This window comes from Haliotis rufescens, unplaced genomic scaffold, assembly GCF_023055435.1.
Source record: "Haliotis rufescens isolate VD_foot unplaced genomic scaffold, xgHalRufe1.0.p SCAF_13, whole genome shotgun sequence".
NCBI classification, from domain to species: Eukaryota; Metazoa; Mollusca; class Gastropoda; order Lepetellida; family Haliotidae; genus Haliotis; species Haliotis rufescens.
This window is the reverse complement of record NW_025963813.1, coordinates 2,725,738-2,748,172: the sequence shown is the minus strand read 5'-3', so window position 1 is coordinate 2,748,172 and position 22,435 is coordinate 2,725,738. Positions and strand designations below refer to the sequence as shown.

Genomic DNA, 22,435 nt, shown 5'->3' with positions numbered 1-22,435 from the left:
GGTGTTGGGTGTGAGCATGTCCTGCCCTACGCTTCCCAACAGTTCCGACAACATATGTCATTGATGGCTGATCCCATTGTCAGAAACTCGCAGGGCGGGTAGCCTAGTGGTTAAAGCGTTTGCTCGTCACGCCGAAGACCCGGGTTCGATTCCCTACATGGGTACAATGTGTGAAGCCCATTTCTGGTGTCCCCCGCCGTGATATTGCTGGAATATTGTTAAAAGCGGCGTAAAACCTCACTCACTCACTCACTCACTCACTCACTCACTCACTCACTCACTATGGTCTTTCATGCAGGCCAGTGTTCGCTGTTTACAGGTAGTAGACATTGATGTATAATTGGGTATGGGATGATGAGACATTATTACTCGTGCTAGACGGTGGCTCTTGGGAGGAAGAGAGGACCTTGTACCGAACCTTGCCGTACTCCAAATGCATCTGGCAAGGTCCGTTCTTTTGGTGTACTGTGTACTACTGATTTTATATGTAAATGTGACCCACCAAAGAAAAGATAACTTATTGACCAGGGCTAGGATACAATTGTGTTGTGGAGTCATAAAGAATGACGTTTGACGTCAACTTACTTCCCTAAAAACCGCCATGTGTGCGGACTTCAAAAATCTTATTTTTCTCTCTTTAGTTCGTAATGTAATATAAATATGATATCAAAACATTTTTGCATGCATATCTCTTTCAAATAATCGGACATTATATCTAAGAACTACACTCACTACATAAACCGCTATAAGTCGGAACGTGGGAGCCCAAATGTTTAATGCCATGTATTTCTGTGGTCCTAAGATACTGTAGTTTTAAAATATAACAAGTCAAAACGTGTTTTTTTTACCCATAGAGTCCCTTATCTCCAGGTCGGTCACAAATGCTTTTTTTTGTGTGTGTATGTTAGTTTTAAAATGGGTGACTCTAGATAATATACCCCTTTCAATTTTTTAACAATCTGTGGGAGATCGAAACAAAAATATAAATAAATCGTATAACTGATTATTACTTAATTTTATTGACGTAAGGTTGTTCGGTTCGATCGTTGGAGTGGGACAAATGAAGGCTATTTCTGTTTCTGAAAGATGGTTTATAGTTTCAAATGCTGAATTCGTCCCAGTAGATTCAATCAAAAGGGGGATATACTGTTTGCTGGCTTTGTTGGATGTCCTGAAAAAGTTAACCGATTTTTTTGGGCTCCTTTTTGAAGAAAAGAATGTCTGTGTTGAATCCCTCACACTGCTATCACACAAGCCATACATCACATCTTTGACATCTCGTCCGCGTCGTTGATGTACCCTGCGTTTACTTCACTCTGCTTCCTGGACCTGGGCGCTTCAACGTCATTCTTCTCGACAGAGTTGTCTGCCCATGGTTGGATCTCTCCGCTGCCAAATATCAGATACGTTAAGGCCCCGATAAAATACACGGCGGCGTTCATATAAAAGACCGAAGCCCACTGGTCCCTGGTCTTCTGAAAATGAAATAAGAAGAAGACATGAATATTGTTCCATGCCACATCACCCAATATTTACGTCACCAAATGATTAATTGCTTTGTCTGAATCTTTATCTTCTACAACATTTATAGCAGCCTCCATAACCAGGGGCCGCCTCCGTGGTGTAGTGGTAGAGCGTCCGCCCGGAGAGCGGAAGGTCCGGGGTTCGATCCCCGGCCGCGTTATACCAAAAGACGTTAAAAGATTAGACTTGTTGTTACCCTGACTGGCGCTCGGCATTAAGGGGCTTAAACAAGGACTGGTCGGCTCGGAGTCAGTATACTGTGTCTGAGTGGGGTATTCATGTTAAACTGCGGAATGGTATCTCAGTGAGCTAGCACTATAAATCGGCATCAGTCCGGACTAGTACAAGGAGCCACACACACACGTACATACACGTCGCTATATAAGTGCAATAATCTTGGACGCGACGTTAAACCCAATTTCACCTCACCTCCATAACCAGGACCCGACCGCCTCGTCTGCCCGGAGAGCAGAAGGCCGGGGGTTCGATACCCTGGTAGCGTCATACCAAAACACGTTAAAAGTTCGAACTAGAACAAGCAGCCACATTCACACACGTACATGCACATCCCCATAATGAGTGAAATGATCATTAATGCTTCCTTAAACCCCATTTCACTTCGCCTCACTGTAATTCCCAATCCCTAAGAGTTTAATAAACTTCATCAGAGAGACTGGTGTTATGCCAAACAATATTTCAGCTACAGGGGTTATCATCTTGACCATAGCTCAAATATTTAGAATAGTGTTTGTTTGATGTTTACGTCGTCTATTTAAGATTACGGTTTGTAGCTAATCGAGTCGAGTTATTTTACCTCTTGGATTATGTAGGACATTGCTATAGACATTGTGATATTACCTCTTGGATCATGTTAGACACTGCTACTGGAGCATTAGCCATTGTGACATTACCTCTGGGATCATGTAGGACACCACTACTGGTGCTATAGACATTGTGATATTACCTTTGGGATCATGTAGGACACCACTACTGGTGCTATAGACATTGTGATATTACCTCTGGGATCATGTTAGACACTGCTACTGGTGCTGTAGACATTGTGATATTACCTCTGGGACAATGTAGGACACCACTACTGGTGCTGTAGACATTGTGATATTACCTCTGGGACAATGTAGGACACCACTACTGGTGCTGTAGACATTGTGATATTACCTCTGGGATCATGTAGGACACCACTACTGGTGCTGTTGACATTGTGATATTACCTCTGGGATCATGTAGGACACCACTACTGGTGCTATGGACATTGTAATATTACCTCTGGGATAATGTAGGACACTATTACTGGTGCTGTTGACATTGTGATATTACCTCTGGGATCATGTAGGACACTACTACTGGTGCTGTTGACATTGTGATATTACCTCTGGGACAATGTAGGACACCACTACTGGTGCTATAGACATTGTGATATTACCTCTGGGATAATGTAGGACACTACTACTGGTGCTATAGACATTGTGATATTACCTCTGGGATCATGTAGGACACCACTGCTGGTGCTGTAGACATTGTGATATTACCTCTGGGATCATGTAGGACACCGCTACTGGTGCTGTAGACATTGTGATATTACCTCTGGGATCATGTAGGACACTACTACTGGTGCTATGGACATTGTGATATTACCTCTGGGATCATGTAGGACACTACTTTAGACACTGTGATATTACCTCTGGAATCATGTAGGACACTACTACTGGTGCTATAGACATTGTGATATTACCTCTGGGATAATGTAGGACACTACTACTGGTGCTGTTGACATTGCCATCTGAGAAAAGGCAATGCCGGCTGACGTCATGACGGAAGCGTATCTGAGGAAAAAAATGTGCATACTAGAAATGCACGTCCCGATGACGGGTGACCAATATGGCACTTTTTACATTTTGTATCAACATAATTTATGTCAGAAATCATTGGAAACTGTTGGTGCCAGATTGGGATCGTTGATTCTCGTAATTTCTCCATTATATTACCTCGCTGTGCAGAGTTACGTCCCTTCGGCACGACAAAAACCTATGATTGGGGGTTCGAATCCCTCTTCGCCAACATTATGTTTATAGGTTTGTCAGCACCATACCCGTGCTCGTGGGTTTCACCACAGTGGAAAACGTCTGAGACCTGCGGGCTTTCCCTCCCACATAAAGCTGAGACGCTGAGCTGATATAACTTACTGTTAAAAGCGGCGTTAAACCCACCTCACTCACTCACTCCATTATATAACATAAGAGTTGTAACCTGACAATTAACCCCGTATGACTATGTATGTGGTCCGCCCACTTGCGCGTACCATTATAAAGAAAGGGGTATCGGGTGGTCCGCGATAAGCAGTACCATGGTGAAGTGGCGAGTGGCGAGTTCAATAGCACATATTAGTACGTGCAGTTGTCAAGTATCCGTGCATAGATGGCAAAAGTTTCGTGACAGTGAAGGGAATTCATTTGCTGTGAAAATGGAATACATTTTCTATCCCAGAGAGCAATGATTAATAACTCAGGTCATTCATTTACATGATTGTTTATATTTATTCATTCATTTGCCCAAATTCTGTGCACCGCCTACTTGTCTCAAACGCGTGTTGTGAGTTGGATCAACTGATCATGAATTACCAGTGAGGGCCCAACGGTGGTATGGGGTATTATAAGTTGTCAACCGAGAGGTAAATCGTGTGATATAGCCGTCATGCGAGGGGTACACAGGCTCATACTCAGGGTCCATCACACCACATACCCCTAGGGATCAGTGGACAACTCACCGGCATTCATTCATTCACACAGACCAGGAATATATGTCCGAAGTTTCACTGAGTAAAACGATTTGATTCAACCATTTAACAGCTAGCAGATGATGCGAACGAACCGAGTAACTTACCTAATGTATTCGAATAAACATCGGTTCATTTCAGCGCAACGATACTTATGCGAGATAAGCAAATTACCTAAGGTTGGTTCCGATTGATTTCTCAGCGGGGTATATGGGCGGGCTTCATGAGCGAGCTACATGGATTAATTACCCATTCCTTAACCAGGCAGAAGCTAGGTTTTTAATGTAAGGTGAGATACAGTTGGAATACACAAAACATTCATTGATACTTACTGTGGGGCAAGGTCCACAGGGCTTACTATAGCCGCACTGACTGCGGCAGCCGTGAAGGGCGTGGTCAATGCGAACATGGCAACAGCGATGTATTCTTGGCCGTCCTCCAGGAAACAAAGACCAATGGTAAGTGCAGCCGACACTGTGTAACCTTCAACAAACAAACGTGTTATCCCCTGAATGCATGAGAGTGAGTGAGATTGGTTTAACGCTTTGACGGTGTGTCAGCTTGATATTGATGGATACCTTATGCAGGTGGGGCACGAGTGGCACAGTCGTCTAACGCGCATCAATTCGCTGTGCAGAGTTGCGTACCTTGGGCAAGCCAGATACCTTTGGTTGTGGGTTCGGTTCTCGTTGGCCGACACAATACCCGTGCTCGTGGGTTACACCAATGTGGGGTAAACGTCTTAGACCTGCATCCTTTGAGGATTTTCTCCCACATTAAGCTGACACGCCGTGATATAACTGGAATGCCGTTCAAAGCGGCGTTAAACCAAACTCACTCACTTATGCAGGTCTTTGATGTTTGCCATCTCGGTGAAACCCACGAATACAGGTGTGGTAATATAGAAACTACAAACATAGTCACGGTGAACCGGGATTCGAACCCCAAAATATGTTTCTGGTGCTCCTGAGCCTGAATATATGAATATACATGTGAAATAAATTTTGTTCTGTGAGTGAATATTGTTTTATGTCATAATCAGCTGTATTCTAGCTTTATCAAATGATCACGACATGCCTCTAAATAATCGAGACTGGGTCAGACAAATCAGTGGTTGATATTATGAGCAACGTCTACTCCGTCGGGGTAAGATGACTTGCATTCAACCAAGCCGGCGGGTCTTACCCCCTCCCTGTCTATTTTAGGTCACAGTTGTCGTAATGTTAAAGGCTTGAAGGGGTTGAAAGTTTTTGATCAAATCGTTGTTGGACAATTCCGTCAAACAAATGGTCACTTGTTGGAGACCTTATTTTATAACTGGCATGCAACATGTGGATCCTCGCACCTATTGTCTGTATCAGCTTCCTTGTGTGGGTCATGGAGATGACCTTCATCAGCTGTATTGAGATGATGCTCCACCCCACGGTGCCCATGACCCGTGTTACGTATGGAAGTGAGGAGAGGGCACCATTCTGAAAAGATCATGCATGATTTGTGCATCAGTACATAAGAAAATGGGAACAAATACAAGTCCTAGGGGTCAAGAGAAACGTTAAAAAACACGACATTCTACCATTTTTGGGTTTCTAATACCTCTCGTCTTAACAAGGTTGTGGTGGTAGAGATGTGGTTGTTTTGGTTGCTGTTGTGGTGGAGGTGATGATGGTAGTGGTGGTGGAAGTAGTAGTGGTGATGGTGGTGACGACGGTTGTGGTGGTAGCAGTGGTGGTTGTGTTAGTTGAGGTGATGGTAGTGGTGGTGATTATGGTGGTGGTTGTGGTGGTGATGGTGGTGGTGATGAGTATGGTGGTTGTGGATGATGGTGGTGGTGGTGATGGTGATGGTGGTGGTGGTGATGGTGGTGGTGATCATGGTGATGGTGATGGTGATGGTGATGGTGATCATGGGGATGGTGGTGGTGATGGTGGTGGTGATCATGGGGGTGGTGATGGTGGTGGTGGTGGTGATGGTGGTGGTGATCATGGGGATGGTGGTGGTGATGGTGGTGGTGATCATGGGGATGGTGGTGGTGATGGTGGTGGTGATCATGGGGGTGGTGATGGTAATGGTGGTGGTGATGGTGGTGGTGATCATGGGGATGGTGGTGGTGATGGTGGTGGTGATCATGGGGATGCTGGTGGTGATGGTGGTGGTGATCATGGGGGTGGTGATGGTAATGGTGGTGGTGATCATGGGGATGCTGGTGGTGATGGTGGTGGTGATCATGGGGATGCTGGTGGTGATGGTGGTGGTGATCATGGGGATGGTGGAGGTGATCATGGGGGTGGTGGAGGTGATCATGGGGGTGGTGACGATGTGTGGTGGTTGTGATCATGGTGGTGGTGATGAGTGTTGGTTGTGGTTCCAACGCTTCAACCACTAGGTTACAACATTTGCTGCAGACGTGTACATTTATAAAAATAAAATTGTCAGAAAAAGCAGTATAGCCAGTCATTTAACGTGTTTTTAAAAATACTTTTTTTTACCTCGAGGCGACAACATTTGCTGCGGACTACTACATTTTGAAACGTTTCGTGTCAGAGAAAGCTGTAGAGCAAGTATATTGTAATAATAAATGAAATAATAGTAAAAATAAATATTGATTAAAGTTCTAGGGTAGGTCTCTTACTTACCTGTTCAACATCAAAATTTAGCACTGTGGCCATGTACGTGGGGAGATAACTGAAGAGGACGCTGCTGTTCCACGCATGGAAGAACATGACAGCCCAGTAGGCCCACACTGGTACACTGGAGACCATGCTCTTCCATGGGATATGGCTGTCCTGAAAACAGGTGGCAAGAGCTAGATGTGAACAGTGGACGTTGTCGGGATGATGTTGTAGTAGGGTGTTGTGACTTTTTAAACAGATCATTTGTTCAAGAAAAACAGAAAAAAAAAAAATTATTTAAAATTAAACCAGAAATCGTTCGCTCGGGATGTTCTGACTGAATGTGAAAATATAATGTTCAGGTCTTTCTTTCAGAGTAATACGTTTGTATATGTTTGAAGTAAAATATTCTGTCTAATCCCGACCGCTTGGTCGGTTTCTAATTTGAAAACAATAGCAACTTTAGTGTGTAGTATTCTATTAGGGTGGAGGTGAACATTTATATACTCTTTAAAAAAGTAGGGGATCATAGGACATGCTGGAAACTGGCAGACGTGCAGTGGCCAATACTTCAATGTTTCACAGTCTGTGATAAAAGACTCATACTCAGTATATGGCGGTATCACGCAATACTGATCCAAATCGTCATCTTTGAAATTTCCCATCTTAACCCTTTCGTCCTTCAAGATCGTTGGCGATCATGACATCTGTTGTCATACTTCACTTCCGGTTGTAAAGTGTTCCCAATTCGTTCAACTATTACTAATATATAATATACTAATATATACAATTTTGGAATTTTTAAGTCACTTCCGAGTATCCCCAAGACTTTCAAAGAGTACATTATAACTTTGGAAATACTCGTTTTGATTGATCACAATACCCACCTTTGATTGAAACAGTTAGGTCGAATCACCGCAGAAGCTAATGAAATATTGACTTGAATAATTGTTGGTTACACAATGCAGTTTTGCGATCGCTACAATATTCAAAGTATGCGTGGCAATTCATTACCATAAACAAACAAGACAGAAATCGAGTGTCATTTTTGTTTTCTGTCGTGTTGATAACTTTATGTTAGTGCTTACTTCATAGCTTTGATATATACTGTTTATGCCTCTTATATATGCGAGTAAAATAATATTGGTTTTATATATGACGTTTTCCGTACGTACGCTGACATACTTTGACTTTACGATGTTACCGGTTCAACCCAAGCCGATCCACTCATTCTAATTACGGAGCTAAATTTAACAACCTGGCATCTTTAAATCTACAGTTGAAATAGTTATTAGCTAAAAAAGGGCAGGGTGTCACCTTAATAACACACCTTACGATCATTGTCCACATTGGTCCTGTGTTGAAAAATGTAAGACTTTTCTTCGTGTGATATACTTGGTTGGAGTTCCGGTTTGTCGTATACTATGGCAAGCCATGCCAGACACCAGATCACCGCACATCCACCTGTCGATAAGAAGGAAATACAGTATTCAGTAATATAAATACCTTGTTTGTTTGTTATTTAACGCTGTACTCAAAAATACTTCAGCAATATGACGGTGGTTTGTGAAAAATCGAGTCTGGACCAGACAATCCCAGTGATTGACATCATTAGGTGAGGTGAGGTGAGGTGAAATTGGGTTTAACGTCGCGTCCAAGATTATTGCACTTATATAGCGACGTGCACGCACGTGTATGTGTGTGTGTGGCTGCTTGTACTAGTCCGGACTGATGCCGATTTATAGTGCTAGCTCACTGAGATACCATGCCGCAGTTTAACATGAATACCCCACTCAGACACAGTATACTGACTCCGAGCCGACCAGTCCTTGTTTTAGCCCCTTAATGCCGAGCGCCAGACAGGGTAACAACAAGTCTAATCTTTTAACGTCTTTTTGTATGACGCGGCCCGGGATCGAACCCCGGACCTTCCGCTCTCCGGGCGGACGCTCTACCACAAGACCACGGAGGCGGTCTTGACATCATGGGCATCGGTATACGCAACTATGATACGATGCATCAACCAAGTCAGCGAGTCGGACCACCCGATCCCGTTAGTCGCCTCAAGCATGGGTTGCTGGGTGCCAATTCTAGGCCGGATCACGGGTTAATCTAGTAACACATAGAAAATTGATGTAGGTCATTGTTTCTCAATCAATGACGTAATCGGGTTAGATTAGGTCCGCAGCACTCGGGACGTTGATGATTGCGTGTCATCGTACACGAACCACAGTGAGGTGCTTACACTATCAATCCCAGGTTTGTCTGACTTGCGAACAACATTCAGTAACTCTTAAGCCAATGGTTGAATGTGTTTCTTGAAAAGGATATCTTAACATAGGGTAAAACATAATTAAAACAACACAACTAAAATTGTTTCCATAAAAAACATGTGGTGATTCGGCAGAACAAATACATTATTGTTATTGTTATCATATCACGGAAAGATATTGCGCTTACCAAACACATAAAATATAAACGGCCAACCATTGTCAATTGGAATGACGCAGAGAAACCCGCAAATCAGGAAGGTGACTATGTTTGCCATGTTGAAGCCTGAAATTAATAAATATGGTTAATATATTGCAGTAAATAATAATATCAGTGTAATGAAAACCAGTCTACGTTCATGAACAGTTTGTTGACAAAACAAATCCAAAGATTATCTTACAGGCCAACGCCTCTTTTCAGTTACATACTACTCAACTTTTGAGGGATAATCAGATATATCATTCAATTTAAATAGACACTTGACATATTAGGATAAATAAATATCCCTATCAAAAGTGAAGTGGTATATATAACGGTGCGTCAGCTTGATGTAGGAGGATAGACCCATCTAAGACTTACTGCTGTTGTGATTTTTATGTATGTTTCTTGTTTAACGCCACAGTTAGCAGGGCCGCTCTTGTGAAATCCACGAGTATGGGTATGAGTGAGTGAGTGAGTTTGGTTTTACGCCACTTTTAGCAATATTCCAGCAATATCACGGCGGGGGACACCAGAAATGGGCTTCACACATTGTACCCATGTCGGGAATCGAACCCGGGTCTTCAGCGTGACGAGCGAACGCTTTAACCACTAGGTAACAAACCTAGAAACATTATCAGATCGAAACGAGGATTCGAGCCCACGGTCCCTCTGACGTGATGAGATCTCCTAACATCTTAGGTATAGCATTAACGAGTACTGATATATAACTGAATTATCATAATATATACGAGACGTGTTTCTCTGTGTTTGCTGAACTACAAATCAAGCAAAACGAATCCTGTTAAGTCGAACACATGTCGAGATATCCATTATTCCAGACAAGCAGAATTCGTTAAGGTATACTTGACATGGTACCGATACGAGTTCATGTCATCTAAACGGGTGCCTAAAATTGGATGTTGTCTTTCTTTGCGACCGGACAGTTGGAGTATTTATTTATTTAATATTCATTTACACGTTTTGTCGGGATACTGGAACCTAATTTGATTGCAATAATCTGCTTAATCTATCGGGATGAATCGGGAATGGAGAATCTTTATTTGATTTTAGCTTCACGTCGGTTGGGTTAATGAATGTCTTATTTTGGTATTTTCACCCTTTAAGATACTGACAGAAATATGGAAAAGAAAAATATTAAAATAAATTTAGAATTTTTTTTATCAACCAGAGGTTTGACTGGACTAGACTCGATTATAATTATATAGACCGTTGTCACACAGCTGGAATATTGTTGGTGCGGCGTTAAACAGTAAACAAACAAAAAATGATATGTTTGAATGACATTTGGTGCTACCTGCAAACGAGTATGTAACCATTTGTGCCTTCTCCCGTGCAGGGGACCAGTAGAGCCAGATGTCCAGAGACGCCGGCAATATCATGTTCTGTGAAAAGTATATTTATGAGTTGTTAATTTGTAGTAGAATTTAGGATGTATTAATGCCAGATATTTTTTCGCTACAGTTGTAAAACCAGATATTTTTTAAATATAAAACTATGACCCCAAATATGTTTGTTGTTGTAAAAAACACATTGCAACTGTCTGAAGCATTTCCTGAGTCAATATAATATTTTCGATAAAATCCCAATAATCCAAAATATTTGTTTTAACGTTCAATCAATGGTTAGATATTTAATCATCAGAAGCAGATATATTAATATTTTCATGTTTGTAGTTATTTGTTCTCTGATATTTGAAAGTATGGGTACTATTTTTGTGACACTATCATGTCTCTACATCTGACAATGCAAATATAATTCTGAAACAATCGTGTGAATATCACCAAAGACTACTGGTGACTTACTAATGCAAATCCCATAATAATCCTACAAATGACGACCAGATAGTCCTTGGTACGTGCAGACAAGGGTACAAGAATTTCCATAGTGCCCCCTAGTAGCATGCAAAAAAAGATAACTCTCTTTGGTCCAAATCTCCGTGACGCCAAACTGCCGAATATTGGTGAAATAATGCCGGCATAGAATGGGGATGAGATGAAGAGTCCTTGCATCTCGCTCGTGTAACTGAATTCTCCTGGAATTGTCTGGAAATAGAATTAAAAGAACAATCGTATTTCGGCATAGTCTGTCACCATAGCCTACCTGTGATATGGCGTTGTGCGGTAGATTAACGAGACGAAGTATTTATTATATGCCTCTGTTCATTGATTGACAGGTACCAGCGTCATCGTGATAGAGTAATGGGTTATATACATGCTTGAGTGAAAGTTCTGCTTTGGTCTATGGTCGGAGTAGTTCAGTTTTACAAGGCCAAGTATTTCTAAATTCTGGGGCAATGTGTACAATGTGTTCATCTAATTTCTGGTGTCGCCGCTGTGATAGTGCTGAAATATTAATTGCTAAATACAGCGCAAACTCATACAGCAGACATTATTAAGGGCTTTCAATGCACAGACAGGAATATGGACTATTCTACCGTTCTAAAGAATGCTTTGATCAGATTGATGAATCAGACTGAGTTCAGATGAGGGCCAGGTGAATTAGAGTTGAACGTCGCTTTGAGAATTTTCGTAAGCACGTGAGTGTGTGTGCGTGCGTGCGTGCGCTATTCAGAGGTAGTCATGTAGCAGTTTTACCTGAATAACCCATTCAGACATTATACCTACACCGACCCGGTCATCCCCTGTTTTAAGAGACCGCCTCCGTGGTCTTGTGGTAGAGCGTCCGCCCGGAGAGCGGAAGGTCCGGGGTTCGATCCCCGGCTGCGTCATACAAAAAGACGTTAAATGATGGTTCTTGTTGTTACCCTGTCTGGCGCTCGGCATTAAGGTGCTAAAACAAGGACTGGTCGGCTCGGAGTCAGTATACTGTGTCTGAGTGGGGTATTCATGTTAAACTGCGGCATGGTATCTCAGTGAGCTAGGACTATAAATCGGCATCAGTCCGGACTAGTACAAGAAGCCACACACACACACACACACACATACACGTGCATGCACGTCGCTATATAAGTGCAGTAATCTTGGACGCGACGTTAAACCTAATTTCACCTCACCTCACCTGTTTTTAGAGTGCCTGGCAGGGTTACAACAAGTACCATCTATAAACGTCTTTATGTACAACGCATACCAGGCAGACGCTTTATCCACGAGACCACAGAGTCGGTTGTGTTGAGCTCAGACAAGAATGTATCTTGAAGTAGAAACCAAAAATATATTCTTTCTTTAATAACCTCCCACCCCTTCTCCATACATAATGGATGAACCCTCAGGTGACACCAGTTGTCTTCCATGTTATCTCCAATCCATGTTGTAAGTGACACGTCAGGACTCGACATACCTTGCCGCCATTTGATGACATGTTGGATGACATGGTGGTATTCCAAATGTTAGGATACGTTTCTTGCGACGTAATGACAGTGTGGTTGAAGTCCGGTTCCTGAGTAATCTCCCTTGTCATACAGACGAGCGCGAATGACATGCAGTTCTCCAGAGACTGGACGAGCACGAAGGCCAAGACCATCATGTACCCGATGCTCCATCTGCGAGATGTGTACTTCTGGAAGAATGAGGGATACGAGTCTGGAAGCGTGGTGCCGTTGTCTTGGTTACTGACGGACAGGGAACCGTTTGCTGCACATGGAATAGAAGTAAATCATATAATGCAGTGACAGGTTAGATCCCTGCCTTCTGATTGGCCCGACAGCGGTATCGAATCTACGTTAGGCCGCACTACCGAGAACGAATATTATAACAACAACAATGTAACAACAACAACGTGTGTAATTATATCGAATAACAAATAACGTTTTGCGGTTTTTAGATTATGCGAGGCAAGTGTGACAATATATTTCAGACGGATATCGTAACGAAGGACCACTTAACACATCTTAGTAACAAGATAAGGGGCGGTCGGGCTTGTGCTTAAAGCGTTCGCACGTCACGCCGAAGACTTGGGTTCGATTCCCGACATGGGTACACTGTGTGAAGCCCATTTCTGGTATCCCCCGCCGTGATATTCCTGGAATATTGCTAAAAGCGGCGTAAAATCAAACTCACTCTCTCATGTAACATGATAATAGTGGTGTATACTTTTGAACTAGAGTTTCAAATTCGAAATCTCATGCTATCGCGTTCACGTTCAAATGAAATTTACAGGTATCGAATCGGGGTTCGAAACTCTAAATTAATAAAAAACACACACAGTTGGTTTATCGCCTAATTGTACATACGGGGCATAACTTTACATGAGGTCTTGAAGATGAGAACTGTTTGGACCTCATGGAAATATCAAAGTTTAAAATTTCGAAATAATTTGCAATAATGATGAAAAATTACCACACATGTTCAAATGGCTGCCAACTACCTTTTTTCTTTGATACACTTGCAAGTTTTGGACTTCTGATATGCTCACAGGCACAAGAATGGATAAAATGAGTGAAATCCTCAAGAGCAAATGTTAGTATAAGCAATTCTGTGACCCAATGTGAATATATTATCATATGTTTGTTCTGTCATTTAATTAAATGAATATATTAAACACGTCCCATTTTAATTCTGGAAACCCAATAGTCCAGAGACTCGGTCAAAGGTATTTACAAAATTAAACATGTTGTGTTCATGGGAACATACTAAGGAAGAAAAATGAAAAAAAGATGTTCAAAAGCTCAATATTTATACTATGTCCTTTTCAATTTGTTTTCACCATTTTCCCTATTCCATTCCATGCATGTTTATGTTCCTCCATCTTATTGCTCATATTCCCAAGTATTATAAAACACTTTAATGTTTCTCCTAATCTAACGTAAGAACATTTCAGGTCATTACCATCATCTAAAACACAGGAGATGATACCAAGACATATTTTATTCGGTTTTATGGTCTATGCGGTCTTAAAATTGATTTATTAGTCTTTAAATCTTATTTCTAGTGCATATTTTCACAAACAGGGCCGTCAGCTGACATAAGGAATGTAACATCCAGTTGATTTTCCAGTTGACGTACTGTTACTGGTTTTTTTTAACAAATAAGAGGACTGTATACGATATGCGTTAGTCTGGAAACGAACTTTTTAAATTAATATTTGAATCAGCCGTTAATACGCCAGTTGTGACAGGGATGATGGTATGGTAGCTGTAGCAGACAGATTGACAGCCGTTGTTACGTGTTTCACTTGGTTATTAGTACGGCATTGGCCTTGTTGATTGTTACTATACTTTGAGGATTTCTGTGGCCAGTGGCGGACTCCTTCCACACTGACACCGCATCAAAGCTATTTGTGTACCGATTACATTAGTCTTACTGACAGGATGGGGTGGTGGTTCACCGGACGACACTGTGTATACTGGGCGGCGCCTTTGTTATCGCCTCACAACATACTTTTACTGAATGACCCATTAAACGATGACACACAACTCGTTGAATATATCAAGGCACTAATTCATCTTTCATAAACTTGTGTATTTGTGCTTAACATATCCACATATAACAGAATATATGTAATACATGTACCAACAAAAATATATATATATATATATATATATATATATATATATATATATATATATATATATATATATATATATATATATATATATATATATATATACTCTTAAAAAATAACAACTTGACACTGACTTTCAAAATGCAATATAATGCGATTGTTTCAAAATAGGACACAGAAACCATAATTGAAACACTGTTTGAAGATCAATGTACACAATGGCCAAAACATTAATCGTGCCACCTAGCCAGACACACGTACACGATACAGTTAATGCCACAGGGGTACAGATAATGTCAGTATTGGTTGTGCCCACCACGTCCATCAATCACCGCTTGACACCGACGACCCATAGATGCAATCAAGTTGTCAATAACACGCTGTTGGATGTGCTGCCATTCATGCTGAAGTGCATCAAGAAGCGCCGGAAGTGTTTGGGGCAGTTGATTCCTTCTGCGAACGCGTCGATCCAACCCGTCCCACAGATGCTCAATCGGGGACAAATCTGGTGACCGGGCTGGCCAAGGTGATGTCTGGATGTTGTTGTGCTGTAAGAAGTCCTGACAAACACGTGCAATATGCGGTCGAGCGTTGTCCTGCTGGAACCGTCCGCCATGAACGTTGACGTGAGGAAGAACGTAATGCTGTAGGATCAAGTCTCTGTAACGCACATCTGTCAATGCACCTGCCACATGCACGAGAGGCGGTCTACCACCGTGATGAATTCCGGCCCATACCATGACACTCCTGGGACATGGGACAACCTGCTGCACACAGTTGAGGGCGTAACGTTCACCCCGACGTCTGTAGACACATGCGCGCCCATCAGCACGTGTGAGTAGGAAACGGGACTCGTCAGTAAACAGTACATTTCTCCACCTTGCACGTGCCCATCTAACCCTCTGTTGGCACCAAAGCAGACGGTCCGCCAGATGACGTGGGGTGAATAGATGACGTCGAACAGGTCTTTGTGCAAAAAGTCCAGCCTCCCTCAGTCTTTTGCGTACCGTTTGATCTGATATTCTGCGTACCCCAGGGATCTGTGTGGTTGTAGACGTGGCTGTGGTAGTGCAGTCTCGGAGGTGTCGCAACCGGATGTATCGATCTTGTGCTTGGGTTGTCACCCTTGGTCTATCGTCAACTCTGTTGGTGTTGTTGTATCGGGTCCACAGTGCGGAGATTGTCTGTCTGGATACGCCAAAGTGCCTGGCCACTTCTTGCTGAGTTGTTCCAGCTTGTAATCTCTCAATGGCGTTGTTCCGTTGAGCTGCATTCAGTCTTGGCATTCTGTCACCGCCTCTACTGCCGTTATAAGGACTGTTTGAACAGCCGTTGATGTGGATTTTTATACCCATTCAGCAGGGGGACCTGCATGCCTAAATGCAGGATCCTGTGCTGCACGGTTTTTTACAGGCGGTTGCGTTTGGATGAAGCTGTAAAATTGATCCCCAAACGCCACGTTTATGTGCTTTGCATGTGTTTTTCGCGAATTATAGACACATCGTCTTTCTGTTTGACTTATTTGGTTCTCATTTAATGTAATTATTTTAGATATTTGGCAAAAAGTGGTTTTCCATCTATGTTAAGTTTTCTTTTTTGAAGAGTATATATACACAGTAAAAAATGTGTTGCACCCCCTATACTTTTTCATGGAGGGGTGTTTTGAAAGGGTGTAAAGATAACCGAATTAATATTATAACCAGGATTTCGTGTATACCAACAAACCAGTGTATTGTCTATACAATGAACTTAAATGGGGTATTCCATGACCTTATGGCATGTAATAATCTCATGCTGAACTTTTACGAAAAATGAACGAACAACGAAGACGCATTAAGTATGGTGACATCTCAATAATTTTTAGTGACCAAATTCATCCAATAGGGTAAGAATGTCATATGGAGATTTGACGAACACAGTAAGTCAATATCGAGAACTTCCACCAAGCACTTGGATCACAGCTTGAAGTCTTCGTCTCATACTCCTCACCAGACGTTGGAATCGCTCCATGGGCAGCTGCTGCCACTCCTCGTGTAATGCTGCTTCCAATTCACGCAAGTTCTGTGGAGGAGGGTCCCGACGATAAATCAGGCGTCCAAAAATGTCCCATACATGTTCCAGAGGATTCAGATCTGGACTCATTGCTGGCCATGGAATCTGCGTCAGAGCATTGTTGTGGATAACCTGGGTCACAGCTCGTGAACGATGTGGTCTGGCATTGTCATCCATGAATATCGGTCTGGTGGCCAGTGGATGATTGTCAAAATGGGGCACCACAACTGGATTCAGCACCTCTTGGATGTAGCGCTCCCCTGTCAAGTTGCCTCGTATGGTCACTAAATCAAGCTTACAATCAAATGAGAAGCATCCCCAGACCATAACAGATCCACCTCCAAATGGTACAGTTGGCATGATGTTTCTTGCAGTATAAGCTGTTCCAGGACGCCTCCATACTCTCACTCTGCCATCCACAACATGCAGAAGGAACCTGCTTTCGTCCGACCAGTGGACTCTTCTCCAGGACCTCAAGTTCCAGTTCTGTCTCAGTCTACACCAGGCTAGACGTAGTCGTTTGTGGTTGTCTGTGACTTTAGGTCGCTTGATAACCCTTCTGGACTTCAACCCTGCAGCTTTAAGACGATTTCTCACGGTCTGGGTACTGAACTGTTGACGAGGAAGCCAAAGACGTTTCAAGGTTGTGCTTGTAGCAAATGGATGACGCCTTACCACCCTCAACAACGCTCTGTCATCTCTAACTGTGGTCTTACGTGGTCTGCCAGAGGGTCTGCGATTCCTTACATCATTAGTTTGTGCGTGTTTTCTGACCAAACGGCTTATTGTTGAGTAGTGATGTCCGGTTCTTCTGCCAATCTCCTTGAACGAAAGACCTGCTCCATGAAGGCCAATAATCTGCCACTTGACTGCTTCTGACAATCGTCTACCCGGCATTGTGGGTTACAATAAACTGGGCTGTCAGAGAACATCTGTTATAGGCGATGTTGAGCTTAAGAAGATACTGCAATCTGCAAATGTCATGCACCATGCAATTCACGTGCTGATTGCTACGTTTTGGTGATCATCTTCCCTCCGAAAACATTACACATTTAACATCAGATCCCCAAGGAATACCTACCATTAAAACCAGAGTCGGGCGTTTTAAATGTTGTGATGTATCAAACGTATTAATGTGGGGGTGCAACACTTTTTTTACTGTGTATATATACAGGCTACGTATTTGCCCACAGCAACATCTGTATAACTGTTTATTCACGCGTGGTGAGGCAGATTGTAATTGAACGAGAGCAGGTATTGTAGAATCACATATAAATAAGGCTGACACTGTAATTAGATACAACATACTAATGAGAATATGAGAATTATCACAAGAAGGCTGTTGTTGTCTTTTTTTTTTAATTGTTCCCATTTTCATATTAAAAGTGGCAATGCATTTAAAAGTTGCTTTCGTGTCATGATATTCACTCAAGTTTTCCTTAGTCGCCTTTAAATATAATTCCCATTGGTCAGTTCGACACCACATAAAATTAAATAATTATTTCGAGATTTCGTTAGAATGTGATATATTCAGCAAGACGTTATGCAATGAAAGATGAATCGTTATTATATGTATATTGCATACCTAGTGTCACTTAATTGCCCAGTGTGATGTATCAACGAGACATAAAATGGGAAATGAAAAAGAAACAAACAAAACTTTAATGTTGTGGAAAATAACGCCAATGCATTGGAGTACACACACATGAACTCGTATGATAATCTATCAAAACGTAAAGGCCGGGTTCATTAAAGATCGTTACAATATATAAAAAGGTGAAATTTGTAAAACTTCTATGAAGGAAACATCCAACCAAAGGTCCTTTTTAAATTGTAATGTAATGATATAATATAAAGTATATTTCACATGATACAATATACTTTGCACACAATTAGTTAATTCTTTAAAGGGACTGACGAAAACATGGGCGAAATATTTGAATAACGCTCCAAATTAGTTGAATTAAGTTAAAATGAGGTAAATCATGTGTCATGCTTGTAGACACACCTTTATGTATTTGCGAAACTAAAACTGTTAAGCCAAGGAAAATATTCTCGCCCATGGGCCAAACTTTCTCGTCCAGGGAGAAATATTTCAATTACGCCGTAAAATATTTGAATTAAGTTGAAATGAGTTAAATTATATGTCATGAAACCTCTAAGAACACCTTTATGTATTTGCGAAACAAAACCATGAGTTTTGAGCAAAGGAAAATATTCTCGCCCATGGGCCAAACTTTTCTCGCCCATGGACGAAATATTTCAATATCGCTGTAAAATCGTTGAACTAAGTTAAAATGAGTTTCATTTTGTGTCATGATACTTAAAAGAACTACATTTATGTATTTGCGAAACAATAACATGAGTTTTAAGGAAAGGAACATATTCTCGCCCATGTGCCATTCCTTTTTCTCGCCAATAAGCGAACTATTTCAATATCGCAATAAAATAGTTGAATTAAGTTCAAATGAGTTACATTTATGTGTCATGAAACTTGTAAGAACACCTGTTTGTATTTACTGAAACAAACACATGAGTTTAGAGCAAAGGAAAATATTCTCGCCCATGGGCCACACCTTTTTCTCGCCCCATGGTGTTAATATTGAGTTTTTGAACATTTTCCTCTCTTCATTTTGTCCTCCCTAGTGTGTTCCCATGAAAATAGCATGTTTAATTTTGTAAATACCTTTGACCGATACTGGGCAAAGACCGTAGAGTTTCTGGACTATTGGGTTTCCAGAATTAAAATGGGACGTGTTATTATCATGTGTTTGTTCTGTCTTTATTCTCATTTAAATGTTTGGTTTGTCAGCACCATACCCGTGCTCGTGTGTTTCACTTAAGGAGTAAGCGTCTGAGACCTGCATCCCTGCGGGCTTTCCACCCACATTAAGTTGACACGCCGTGATATAACAGGAATACTGTGCAAAGCGGCGTGTAATCCAACTCACTCGCTCATTTATAGACCCGTGAAGATCCGGATACAGAAAGGTCTCCAACAACCCATGCTTGTTTTAAGAGGCGACTATGCTTCTCGTAAGAGGCGACTAACGGGATACATCGATACAACACATGTAAGAACCTCTCAAAGTTAAACTTGCACCCAGTCACCCATCTATAAAATAATACAAAAGAATGGATATTTTTTAACGTACCTTCCGCTGACACGCGTCTGCTGGAGGCCATACTATTTGTTACGATACACCGTCAATCTATTGTCAGCAACATCAATACAGTGAGATGTACGATGTATAGTCCTAGGAATTAACCTCACAGCGTTTTAGGAAGCGTCATCGATTACTGGTTCACGTGACGGGGCATGTCAGTCTGACCGTATTCATAGACATGCACATGGGGACAAAAGATTAAAGTCACGATCGAACCAGGCAAACGTCACACCCGTGAAGATACGGGTTAGAATTGTTGTTTAAAGCCGCACTCAGCAATATTCCAGCAATATGTCTGTAAATAATAGAGTCTGGACCAGACAGTCGAGTGATTGATATCATGAGCATCGATCCAAACAATTGGGATACGATCACATGCATCAACCGTTACCCAACTTTAGACGTGTGAAACATAATTAATTTTTTTCTTTCCCTCCCTTTTGGTAAGAGAACTGTACAGAATTCATTCTGACAATTGCTACAGCTCAAGTTGTCCAGTAGTTGTCAAGATACTAGTATATGGTATATTAATAAGGGAAAAAAGTATTTTACTATTAGCCGGTGCCAAGATATCAATGTATTCTGCACTAACTCTAGTATTCTAGTATCATCACTCTAGCGTGCAGGTTTTCTTTAACTATGTTGCATAATTGTATTTGCAGATAAAGATGTGTGTCTATTTTGCAATAATAATTAACGTTTTGATTGTTTGGGCGGTGTCGGAATCTTTCTAAACTATATGGTGCTAAATTGTCACAAAGCCCTCAGTATGCACGTATGCCCTCCATAAGCTGCTGTCTATATAATGTGAGTTTTTTTGTCGCCCCTCTGGATAAACATGTTTGTACATACGTCTTTGTGTGTAAATGTCTGACTGATGCTTAGGGATCGATCATTATTTACAGATGGTGGAACGTTGCTCTTAATATCAATCAATGGTTTGCCTGGTTCATACTCATTTATTTACAGGCTGTCGATATGTACATTTACCCACGTATGAAATATTCTAAATGCTGACCGCCGACTAAGATCTTGGCAATTCTGTATTCTGTATTTTCACTATCTGAGCAATTTGTGTTAAATCATCGTGCATATTATCGAGTGCGAATCGCCATCTTTTCAGAAAGGAAATTCTTGCGGACAATGTTAATGCTAAACCGGTTTCAGAACAGGGGTAAACCCGCCCATTGTTAGCACTGCTGGGAAGGGTATATTTATGTGGAAATGTTTATAAGAAAAACACCCTGCAGCAGTGTATTTTCGGTGACAAACAAATTTCTTTCTTTTTTTAACAGCCTGAAGCATAATTATTTTCGGAGACAATTTACTTTTTTTATATTAAAATCCCAGTGAGTAGGTCCTGAGTATATTCCACATGTCTCCTGTGCAGAGTTGCGTCCCTTGGGCACGCCAGAAACCTATGATTGTGGGTTCGAATCCCGGTTCGCCCCGATTATGTTTCTAGGTTTGTCAGCACCATACCCGTGCTCGTGGGTTTCACCGAAGTGGTAAACGTCTGAGACCTGCATCACTTCGGGCTTTCCTCCCACATTGAGCTGACACGCCGTGATTTAACTGGAATAATGTTAGAAGCGGCGTTAAACCCAACTCACTCACTCACTCACTCACTCACTCACTCCACATGTCTCAGTCTTCTGGTTGGAGCGAAAGGAAATGTCCCTGTGTACATGATTGCCCTTGCCTGGTGTACCTTGTCGGCCACACCCAGTGAATATATGTCCGCTCATGTGGTTTATTTTGCAAGTACTGCTGCAAACCTGTGTTCCATTGAATGCAATCACCCGTACTTTCCTCAGCTGGGCTGTTACATTAAGGGAACAAGAATTGTCGAGAAACGTCTTGTTTGGATTTCTTTAGAAATATGTCATTCCTTGAATACTCCTTGGCTCAGCAGCTGTTAGTGCTTGATATTGTCAGTGTCATGTATATATGAAAAAATATAGCTCTAAACAGGACTGGATACAGCTTTTGCACTCAAGAAATAGGTCACAATTACAAAAAAGATATCCCGGTCACGGAGCTCTCTTTACTATCGCTGCCACCAGTCAAAGCTCCCTACTTAGTGTAACTGTGATAAGTGGCTACAACCATGCATGGAGTGGAACTGGCAACTGATGCTGAAGAGGTTGTCGGCACAGGTACTACAGAAATGTCTGCCGTGACGCCGAATAGTCTTGGTAATGTAAGAATGTAATGGGAAAGTTTCCCGTTCTTCTGCAATCTCGAACCAATCTGAAGAAACACATTTTTATGATTCAAACAAGAGGGTGTAAAATAAATGTATGTTTATATTTGGAAAAAAGTGCCATTTAAACCTC

The 22,435-nt window shown here is 41.7% G+C and overlaps 1 protein-coding gene across 1 annotated transcript; it reads right to left on the bottom strand.

Moving 5' to 3' along the window:
* Positions 1 to 996: 996 nt before the first annotated feature.
* LOC124115487 (uncharacterized transporter slc-17.2-like) lies at positions 997 to 20,238 on the bottom strand. The gene is made up of 11 exons (XM_046476499.2): positions 20,085 to 20,238; positions 12,715 to 13,007; positions 11,220 to 11,459; positions 10,712 to 10,799; positions 9,385 to 9,480; positions 8,255 to 8,388; positions 6,949 to 7,098; positions 5,661 to 5,787; positions 4,648 to 4,798; positions 3,275 to 3,365; positions 997 to 1,475 (listed from the first exon to the last, which is right to left on the bottom strand). Exons 1-11 carry the CDS (start codon positions 20,113 to 20,115, stop codon positions 1,263 to 1,265), a joined length of 1,614 nt encoding a protein of 537 aa, XP_046332455.2. The 5' UTR covers positions 20,116 to 20,238; the 3' UTR covers positions 997 to 1,262.
* Between the last annotated feature and the right edge of the window lie 2,197 nt (positions 20,239 to 22,435).